This window comes from Amia ocellicauda, chromosome 9 (assembly GCF_036373705.1).
Source record: "Amia ocellicauda isolate fAmiCal2 chromosome 9, fAmiCal2.hap1, whole genome shotgun sequence".
NCBI classification, from domain to species: Eukaryota; Metazoa; Chordata; class Actinopteri; order Amiiformes; family Amiidae; genus Amia; species Amia ocellicauda.
Window position 1 is genome coordinate 12859097 of NC_089858.1, and position 10331 is coordinate 12869427.

At 46.9% G+C, this 10331-nt stretch overlaps 2 protein-coding genes across 2 annotated transcripts; one reads left to right on the plus strand and one right to left on the minus strand.

Annotated features, from left to right (window-relative positions):
• Positions 1-477: 477 nt before the first annotated feature.
• Positions 478-2992, plus strand: bcl2l16 (BCL2 like 16). Its single transcript, XM_066712508.1, has 3 exons — positions 478-671; positions 1160-1866; positions 2051-2992. The coding sequence occupies exons 2-3, from the start codon at positions 1360-1362 to the stop codon at positions 2180-2182; spliced, it is 639 nt and encodes a 212-aa protein (XP_066568605.1). The 5' UTR covers positions 478-671; positions 1160-1359; the 3' UTR covers positions 2183-2992.
• Positions 2993-5107: 2115 nt separating this feature from the next.
• Positions 5108-8065, minus strand: LOC136758650 (tubulin beta-4B chain). The gene is made up of 4 exons (XM_066713200.1): positions 7911-8065; positions 6778-6886; positions 6507-6617; positions 5108-6311 (listed from the first exon to the last, which is right to left on the minus strand). The coding sequence occupies exons 1-4, from the start codon at positions 7965-7967 to the stop codon at positions 5251-5253; spliced, it is 1338 nt and encodes a 445-aa protein (XP_066569297.1). The 5' UTR covers positions 7968-8065; the 3' UTR covers positions 5108-5250.
• Positions 8066-10331: the final 2266 nt, after the last annotated feature.

The window sequence follows — 10331 nt, forward strand, 5'->3', positions numbered from 1 at the left end:
ACAACCCCCCCCCCCCCCCATTGCAATGCGCGGTCCAGCACTCGGGCGCTTTGGCAGTATTGCATCCCGACATCCAAGAATAGCCAGAGTGTCCGGACTGCGACGCCCCTGCGGTTGCCAGGTCTTTGACAATCGCTTGGTTTTACATTTCCTTGGGGAAATTAATAAATACATTAATAAAAACCGCAAGGGGAATCAATGGCTCTCTAGTGAAGAATAATATACCACTACTGCTAATAATCATATCCAGCATTTATTTCACAGTGTCTTCTGTGGACACAAGGGAGCTACAGTGCAGCACTTCTACCTTCTCTGCTGCACGGATTGTTTGTGCCGCGGATTACTCACCGCACCCCTCCCTGCAGGCAACTGCACTTTACTGTGCTTTTACCACAGCAGCACACTGAGGTCAGAGCTCTCCAGGAGGCAGATCATTCCTCTGCGCTGTGCTGGTGTGTGTGTGTGTGTGTGTGTGTCAGGCTGCTGCCGTGTGACTGGGGAACTCTCAGTGTCAGGTTCCTCCCCCCCAACTCAGACAGGGAGGCTAAAATTAGCAGGACAGAGGCAGAGAGACGTCACTCTGTCTGTCCAGAGCCACAGTCCACTGAGCTTAGACTACTGTGGGTCTGCACAGCCCAGCCCAGCCCAGCAGATTCAAGGCAGGAGGGGAGGTGAGTACTGAAGGCTTGGCAGCATCTATCTCTTGCCACAGTAATTATTTTTTAATAAATAAGATTCTATTAAAGTACATTCAGGTGCATCGGTAGCACACTGCACTGTGTGCCATGGGGTGGCAGAGCAGGCTGAGGGAACAGCAGGGCAGGAGCAAACACAGCAGGAGTAAGTGCAGGATCAGTGACAGGGGAACATCAGTGTAGGGGGAGGTCAGGGCAGAGTGGAAAGATCTTCAAAGTACAGCTGTATTGTTCAGGAAGGGGGGGGGGCATGAGGTACGACAGGTGCAGCATGAGCAGCATTGTGGATGGTGGTCAGGGGCTCAGATGGAGATGCTGATGCAGTTTAGCAAGATGCAGGATTGACAGCATCGGGCAGTCCCAGGTGCTGGGCTACCTCAGTGCACAGTGTAACTCTCTTACCCAGAATACCTTGCAAGAAAATAAAACACAGTGAAGTTAATTTCTCTCTGGCACCTTCACAGGCCACGCTGCTGCCCAGCTCCTATTCACTAGAGGCAAGGGGACAGAGACAGTGACAAAACCAGAGTGAATACAGGAGAAAAGGAGGACAGCGAGACACTGAGTCAGTGGGACGGGAAGAGAGGGAGAGAGCGAGACACAGTGGGACAGTGAGATTGTGACTGGGCACCTCCAGTCACCAGCAACACTCAATCAAGTTTCCATGTGGGAGAGCACAGAGAGAGGAGGAATAGCAGAGAGAGGAGGAGGAGGCGGTACAGGCCTTCAGCACCCAGACCCGCTGGTGCGCGAGGCCTACCTGTTGTCCTACGACTACATCGGGTACGTGACGGGACTACAGCCGAACTCCCGGCGCCCCCCCTCACCCGCCGCCGCCGCCCTGCGCCACGCTGGCGATGACCTGCAGCTCAAGTTCCCGATCTTCTTCCGCCGATGGCCACGTGTGTTCCAGGGCGTCACCACAGAGACCGCCTGCCCCATGCTGCTACAGCTGTTGGATGAGCACTTCCAGCCCGCAGATGCTGGCGCCTCCACCAGGAGGAGGGAGCTGGCCTGGAGCGCCGTGCTGTCCGTGTACGTGCTGGCCGGACAGATGGCTCTTCACTGCCAGGAGAGGGGCATGCTGGGAGTGCTGCCTGAGCTGCAAGAGCGCGTGGGTCAGTACATGGAGGCCGTCATCTGCCCCCAGATCCGGGACAAGGGCGGCTGGGTGAGTGGAGGGAACGTTGCTGCCGCAGAGCAGGAGAGTACAACTGCAAGAGGCTTTTGAGTCTGCTCTTTTTTTATGCTTTTCCTGCCCAAATTAAATTGATACAGCTTTTTTAACTGACATCTTCTCACTGCCATCGTCCTCTCTCTCTCTCCCTCCCTTCCTCTCTGTCTCTGTTTGTCAGTCGGGCTTTGTGTCGCGCTACAGCAGGAAGCAGGACTTGGAGGGGCAGGTGAGAAGAGTGTGCTGCTGGACTCTGCTGTTCCTGGCCTCCAGCATCCTCTCCTACTTCCTGTGGAAACGGCAACGCACGTGAAGCCCCCCCCATGTCATGGCTCGGCTCCCCCCACTCCCTTCCTCTCCCCTGAAGGATCTTGGCATCTCCTACAGTGACACACATGGCCATGCATTTAAGACTTTGGGGGGGTTAGTCTATCCTAACCCCTTCACTGTAGACGTCCCTGTCACTGCACTTTGAAACAACGGGCAACAGTCACAGCAGAAGTCTTTAGTCTTCTCACATCCATTGTGTCTCGAGTGCATGCTGAGTGCTGCGTTTGATCAATCTCCTCACACACCTGTGTTCCAGAGGCACTTCCACACAAGAGCTGTAAAACGTAGTGATGATGTACTGATTCTGTTTCTTTCTGTATAACCCTATGAGCAGGTCTGGAAAGAAGGGAGTTCAGTGTTCGATAATGTAATGTTTGTGTGTTTATGTATTAAATTAATTATTACAATAGAAGAAACTCGAAGTCGCTTTTTCTTAGCAGTCTTCAGTTTGGTTTGCAATATAAAAAAACAAACTGTCTGGCGCAAATCCAAATTTAACGCAAACCAGTTAGTGCAAATACAGTATGTGTGTGCTTTATATAATTGCACACACTTGGCTTGGGTTTCCGCTTGGAGAGTATTACATTGGTCAGGATGTATTATGTGATGACTTTGTTTTCCCGCGTCATATGTAATTGGTAAAAATGCCCCTTTATAAACACTTGGCTGTGGAAATCCAGTTTACACAGCCCGTATAAAACCAGCAAGTGCAACACAACGACGGCCACTAGTGGTCGGGTGCGTTTACATCTGCAAAGGAGCCAAGACTCCAGTAATAACAATGCAAAGCAATGGTGCGGCAATGGCTCATTGTGCTCCTCAATCATAATAAATATTCTTACATTGTCTGATTTAAATTATTATTATTTTAATTTATTTTACATGTTTTTTTGTAATGTCTGATTAGACATTAGCCATTAGACGATGTGTTAAATAATGCAGTAAATGCTATAGAGCAGGGGTTCCCAATGTGCGGCCCGGGGGCCAAATGCAGCCCTCGATGATGTTTGGTGTGGCTCACCAAAGCCAACCTTTGCTGAACCTTTACTATATTTTTTCACTTACTGAAAATGTTGTTACAAATTGCACATGTAATTTGGGAGAAAATAATAAAACAACAATTAAAGTTAATAAAAGTTCCCTAACAGAAATGTATAGGAAATAAAAAGGAATGATTTGGGACATATTTGGGTTTCATTGGTGGTTCATTATCTACTGCAGCCCTCCATCACCAGACATTGGGAACCTCTGCTATAGAGGAAAGATCATTGTATCCTTAGTTTTAATATCTAGATAATGTAAATATATAACTAAGCAAACTTAAATACTTGAAATCTTGCCATAGCTAAAATAATAACAGAAAACCAGAAGTCAGTTCCAATATTATCAGAATAATCAGGCACAATGTCCCGCTCAGGTATGGGGGACACTGCCCTGGGCAGCAGTATCATATTGGTCGAACCTACGGGGCCACTGCCTTGAGCCCCACAAACAGTCCTGAGCAGGGCTGCTGGGAAGCTGTGGTTGTTTGCAATACAATTCAACACTATGAATGCTATCCATCCAAAGTGCATTCATGTGAAGCAGGACTTTTTTCAGGACATACAATTCCAGCTAAAAACATACAATATTGTGACCACTAGAGAGCGCTGCTGCTTCATTTAAGTCACATGAAAAATTGAAACTTCCATGGGAAGACTTTGACAAGGGCCAAATTGTGATGGCTAGATGACTGGGTCAGAGCATTTCCAAAACTGCAGCTCTTGTGGGGTGTTCCTGTGGGGAGCAAAGGCTGGCCCGTGTGGTCCGATCCAACAGACGAGCTACTGTTGCTCAAATTGCTGAAAAAGTTAATGCTGGTTCTGATAGAAAGGTGTCAGTGCATCGCAGTTTGTTGCGTATGGGGCTGCGTAGCCGCAGACCAGTCAGGGTGCCCATGCTGACCCCTGTCCACTGCCGAAAGCACCTACAATGGGCACGTGAGCATCAGAACTGGACCACGGAGCAATGGAAGAAGGTGGCCTGGTGTGATGAATCACGAGTTCAAGGTGTTGACTTGGCCTCCAAATTCCCCAAGATCTCAATCCAATCGAGCATCTGTGGGATGTGCTGGACAAACAAATCCGATCCATGGAGGTCCCACCTCGCAACTTACAGGACTTAAAGAATCTGCTGCTAACGTCTTGGTGCCAGATACCACAGCACACCTTCAGAGGTCTAGTGGAGTCCATGTCTCGACGGGTCAGGGCTGTTGTGGCAGCAAAAAGGGGACCTACACAATATTAGGCAGGTGGTCATAATGTTATGGCTGATCGGTGTATATAGTTGTAAATACAAGGTTTAGCATTTATTCACACAATGCTAGTCATCACTTGCATTTAAAGGGAAGCACTGATGTCACACATAGTTCCTCTTGAAACCAATTTTTCATAAATATATAAATAGAAACAGCCTAAAACTCTTAGCAAAAGTTCTATTATGGTCATAATGGTCTCATTAGCACTTAACTGGACTGTGGCGATCAGATTATAAATTAGAAAACAATAATTATATTAAAATTACTAAAACTCACCCATTCTGCTGCAAACAGAAAACTGTACATGAAGAGATCCAAGGCAAGCCACCCAAGTCTGAGCAATCAAGTCTTTGATCTGGCTCTCTCTCCCTGCAGGGTACACAGCGTACATTCCCACACAGCGCTACACTCTGACCAGCTGAGGTTTATTTAAAATGACCTAGGTTTTGTATAATGTGAAACGTTTATTCCCACATATGCCCCCCCCCACGTAAGAGGTGCAAGTACAGGTTAACCTTTGGTCTGATCTCAAAGGTGTCCTTCAGGGAGCACATCCCTGCTCAGCAGATCCAACATGGAAATAAAGACACGAGTGGCCATCAAATGCATTTTTTTTTTTTTTTTTTTATTGAGGCTTTTCATCTGTACAGTTTGATATTCGATAGACAAAAGGAAAGGTCAAGGTGATGAAAATTAACAGAAGACAGACCATGAGCAAAATAAGAGACAGGGTTGAAAAGAACGGTTGACAAAGCTTAGGCCAATTCCTCTCCCTCCTCCTCCTCGAACTCGCCCTCCTCCTCGGCCGTGGCATCCTGGTACTGCTGGTACTCGGACACCAGGTCATTCATGTTGCTCTCGGCCTCGGTGAACTCCATCTCGTCCATGCCCTCCCCGGTGTACCAGTGCAGGAAGGCCTTGCGGCGGAACATGGCGGTGAACTGCTCGGAGATGCGCTTGAACAGCTCCTGGATGGCCGTGCTGTTGCCGATGAAGGTGGCGGCCATCTTCAGGCCACGTGGAGGGATGTCGCACACGGCGGTCTTCACGTTGTTGGGGATCCATTCCACGAAGTAGCTGCTGTTCTTGTTCTGCACGTTCAGCATCTGCTCGTCCACCTCCTTCATGGACATGCGCCCACGGAACACCGCCGCCACCGTCAGGTAGCGCCCGTGGCGCGGGTCGCAGGCGGCCATCATGTTCTTGGCATCGAACATCTGCTGGGTTAGCTCAGGCACCGTGAGGGCGCGGTACTGCTGGCTGCCTCTGCTGGTGAGGGGAGCGAAGCCGGGCATGAAGAAATGCAGGCGGGGGAAGGGCACCATGTTGACGGCCAGCTTGCGCAGGTCGGCGTTCAGCTGCCCGGGGAAGCGCAGGCAGGTGGTGACGCCGCTCATGGTGGCAGAGACCAGGTGGTTGAGGTCTCCGTACGTGGGCGTGGTCAGCTTGAGCGTGCGGAAGCAGATATCGTACAGCGCCTCATTGTCAATGCAGTAGGTCTCGTCTGTGTTCTCCACCAGCTGGTGCACAGACAGGGTGGCGTTGTAGGGCTCGACTACAGTGTCCGACACCTTGGGCGAGGGCACCACGCTGAACGTGTTCATGATGCGGTCGGGGTACTCCTCGCGGATCTTGCTGATCAGCAGGGTGCCCATGCCGGAGCCAGTGCCGCCTCCCAGGGAATGCGTGAGCTGGAAGCCCTGCAGACAGTCGCAGCTCTCCGCCTCCTTCCTCACCACATCCAGGACGGAGTCCACCAGCTCCGCCCCCTCAGTGTAGTGGCCCTTGGCCCAGTTGTTTCCGGCACCACTCTGGCCTGTTGACAAAACCAGGGCATCAAGACAATACTTGCAGCAGCTTCAGCACAAAGCAATAACAAACAGATCTGAAATCTTACTTCAGTGTACTGGAGTACAACAGTTTACTGATCTAGTTTTTATAGCATTGGCACATTTGGGATTGTATTTTGTCACATCCACTTAATAATTAAAAGCAAAAATTCAGCACTCACCAAACACAAAGTTGTCGGGTCTGAAGATCTGCCCGAAGGGTCCAGACCGCACAGAGTCCATGGTGCCAGGCTCCAGGTCCACGAGAACGGCACGGGGCACATACTTGCCACCTAGTAGAAACACATTTTTGTTAGGGTTATCCTTTTATAAATGAAAGTAGGATTACACCTTCCCTGCACAGAATTGAGGATGGATTATAAATACCAGGCTGAGAGAATCACATTTATTCTCTTGATAAATAGTGAAACAGAGTTAATGTCACTGGCTCACCGGAGGCTTCATTGTAGTACACGTTGATCCTCTCCAGCTGCAGGTCGCTGTCTCCATGGTAGGTCCCAGTGGGGTCGATGCCGTGCTCGTCGCTGATCACCTCCCAGAACTGCAACAATACAGACCAGCGTCAACACCATCTCCTGCTGGAATACGAGTCCAAGAGCTGGCAACAAGCCAACGTGAACATTAAAAATGCAGAAGCAGAAGAGGAAACAGCAGCTAGCTGGGCTTATGCAACCCTGCACATTCAGCAACACTTTTCACAGATGGAAACTAATATTGTTTAGAACATTATGACCCAATGTCAACGTCAATAGCTTAGCAGCCCAGCTCAAAACCCTGTGCAGAGCGGAAAGAGTAGGAGGGGGGGTTAGTGCTTCATCACATCACTTGTGATTTATTAAAAAAAATAAACGCCCAGTCTTACTGTACTTGAGTGACAATAGTAGTCAAATGTAAAGATGCAAACTTGTATACGTTAACAAGTCTACAAAAAGATTAGTTAAAAAATGAAGGCATTCCTTAGCTGGGAGATCAGCAATGCGTGCTGGGCCACGACTCGAGCCTCTACATAACCCTACCGCGCATGTGCAGACGCAGGAGGGACATTTCCTTGAATGAGCGACTCGTCTGCCCGCCGTTAGAGAAGGGGTATAGTTAATAACTGTACAGAGGGACGGGGAAACACCCATTAAACAAGCCTGGATAACGAGTGTCATTTGAGCATTTCACCGGGATGCCGCACCGAGACAGAACCGAGAGGCGGCGCCACAACCCCGGCCGGCAGAGCGCACAGAAGTGGGTCAAACTCAAAGACAGGGACCAGACCTCGACTTGTTCGTGCCTTAACATTAAAATGAAGATCGAGACCGATATTTAACTGTATAGATAATTGAAAAAAAGCTGCTGCCGCCTCTTCACCTTAGAACGGGACCGGTTTTTAATTACCAACTGCATTCGTGAATAATCGACGGGTTAGTGTATTTGGTAAGTCGCTGTGGACAAGAGCGTCTGCGAATAAATTAATACAATAATAAGTCAGTGATTGGACAGCTGCCGCCCAATACCGCTTCCCATCCACCCCTGTATCATCACGAATTTAAAATCCCTGCGAATTCACCCTCACCCACCTTGGCCCCGATCTGGTTTCCACACTGTCCGGCTTGCAGGTGAACAATCTCCCTCATTTTTAAGTCGAAACTTTAATCAAACACCTGAACAATAAATAAATAAATAAATAAAAACAAACCAACAACTCCACAGCTTTCTCTGCTTCTCTAACCAATCCTCAAGCCCCGAGCTTTATATATCACCCTCTTTTTTCATCCCTGTTTAAGCACCGCCCATTCAGGTAGCGAGACCACTTTCAGGAAGCAGCGGATTCGCCGAGAACACGTCCATCTAATGTATAAGTCCCGCCCACGGCATATGTTAACGTCTCATTGGGTAGCGTCATTGTATGTCACGGAATAGTGGCCAAGCCTTGCAAAGCGGGGCCGTTCATTGGCCAGTTTGAATGATTGATGTGTGCTGTGATTGGCCGTTGTGAGTGGAAATGCCGGTGGAAAGTTCTAGTTGTGGTAACCGGTGACAATAGAAAGTGAGCGGGCGTCCTGGTGGTATTCTTTACATTAGTTACGCACTGTTATTTGAGGACGCACAAAGGTTTGGTTGAGGCATAATGTAGCCTAGCAGCACAACACTAACACTTTTGTGTGTATGCGGTCTTGTCGAGACATGTTGGTTGTCAACACAGAAATGAACGGACAGACGTCATTGTCCCGCCGCCTGGATACCCGGAGCGACACCGCGCAGATCGTTCTATAAATATTCGATCGGCCCCTTTGATGCGGCTGCATTAAAATGTGAAAACACTACAAAGATCATGTCAGTTCAAATAAACCAAACCTGTCCTGTTACGTACTATTTTAATTAACCGATGAACGATTTAACAATAATAATAATAAAATAATAACAATAACCGAAGAAAAAACATTGATTATCAGTTTCCTCTGACACTAATACGTTAAAATAACCTATTTGTCCATGAGATGTGCCAGATTGCACCGAATTATAAACAGCAAAACAAGCAACAAAACAAAAACAAACCTGGAACAATACAAAGCATGCTATATAGTATTTGTGAATTGATATACATTTTCATATTACCAAATGTAATGAGACAACAGGCTGCAAGAGATGATTTCTGGGTATGTTCGTGAAGTGCCCTTTACCCAAACACTGGAGTGCCAATATTGTGATACCTTGGAAGACCCTGATGCTGCCACCATGGGTAGGATTATAATGAAGTGAAAGGATACAGTACATTTCATATTAAAACTTTATGCTTTGATTTCCCCTCCTCTCTGTGGACAGCTTAGGATACCATGGTGATTGTGTGTGTTTGAATGCAGGTGTGAATCTTTTCCTTCCTGAAAGAGATTGTGTTCTCTCCCCACCCCTGTGCTATGGATGAGGTGTTTAAAAGAGAGATAGGTGTTCATTTCTTTATTTTTTTTTAATGACGATTAGCGGCTATTGTTACCGAGATAAAAATGCCCTGAGAGAATGTGAGCAAGAATTGGCACACAAGAAAGGAACGAATCTGTCACGAAAGGCGTAACCTGCTTAACCATTTTGTCTCCCTGCTCCTGTAAATCACCTAATGGATGGAGGGTGCCACGTTCAATTACATTTAGGAATCTATACTTGGGAGCACAGCATCTTTACCAGTTTTGCAATTATGTTTATTTTTTTAAGGTTGTGGGGTAGGATGTCTGAAAAGACTGGGTCATTACAGTCAGTTATAACTTCAGGGAGAGTGTGTTATATCACACCTATTTTAGTTACATATATATATATATATATATATATATATAAACATTCCTGTATAGAACAATACTGTTATTCAGGATAGAAGTACATCCTCATTTGAATTAAAAGTGCTTTCCATCAAGGAGGCTTTGTTGGAGTCTCTATATCTGCAGGCTAGGGATCTAATGGAAGAGATAACTGCAGTCATACATCCCTCTCTTTATCTGCACAAGTTAACACAGATTTTTATCCAGTTAGTTCCATAGCAGAGATAAATCATTTTAAGGTTTTACCATTGCTTGCAAATGAACAGTAGCATGCAATTAATTCTGGAAGCTATGCATTGTGCACTTCTGTGATGATTTGCATTTGATCCATGCCTTCATTGTTAATAACTACTTAATCCCGGTACACAATCATGGGGTGATTTAAATGCATTTCTTTCTTTCTTACAAAATATGAGTTTTGCCACTTTAATCTTCTGCTCCTCTGGCCCAAATATTAGATCAGCCAAAGGAAATCTCTGATGATCCCATTTGCAGAAGTAAGATCATTGTGAAAAATTTATTTCGAAAAGGAAAATCAGGCCAGTGTACTACTTCAGAATTAAACCTTTTTAAGAAGTTCCCCTTTGCATCAGAGACTGGTCACATGCTCAGACTTTAGCCTTCCTAAATAAGACCAGAAGGGCAGAAAAAAAAAAAAAAAAAAAAAAAAAAAAATCCCTGCTAAAAAGG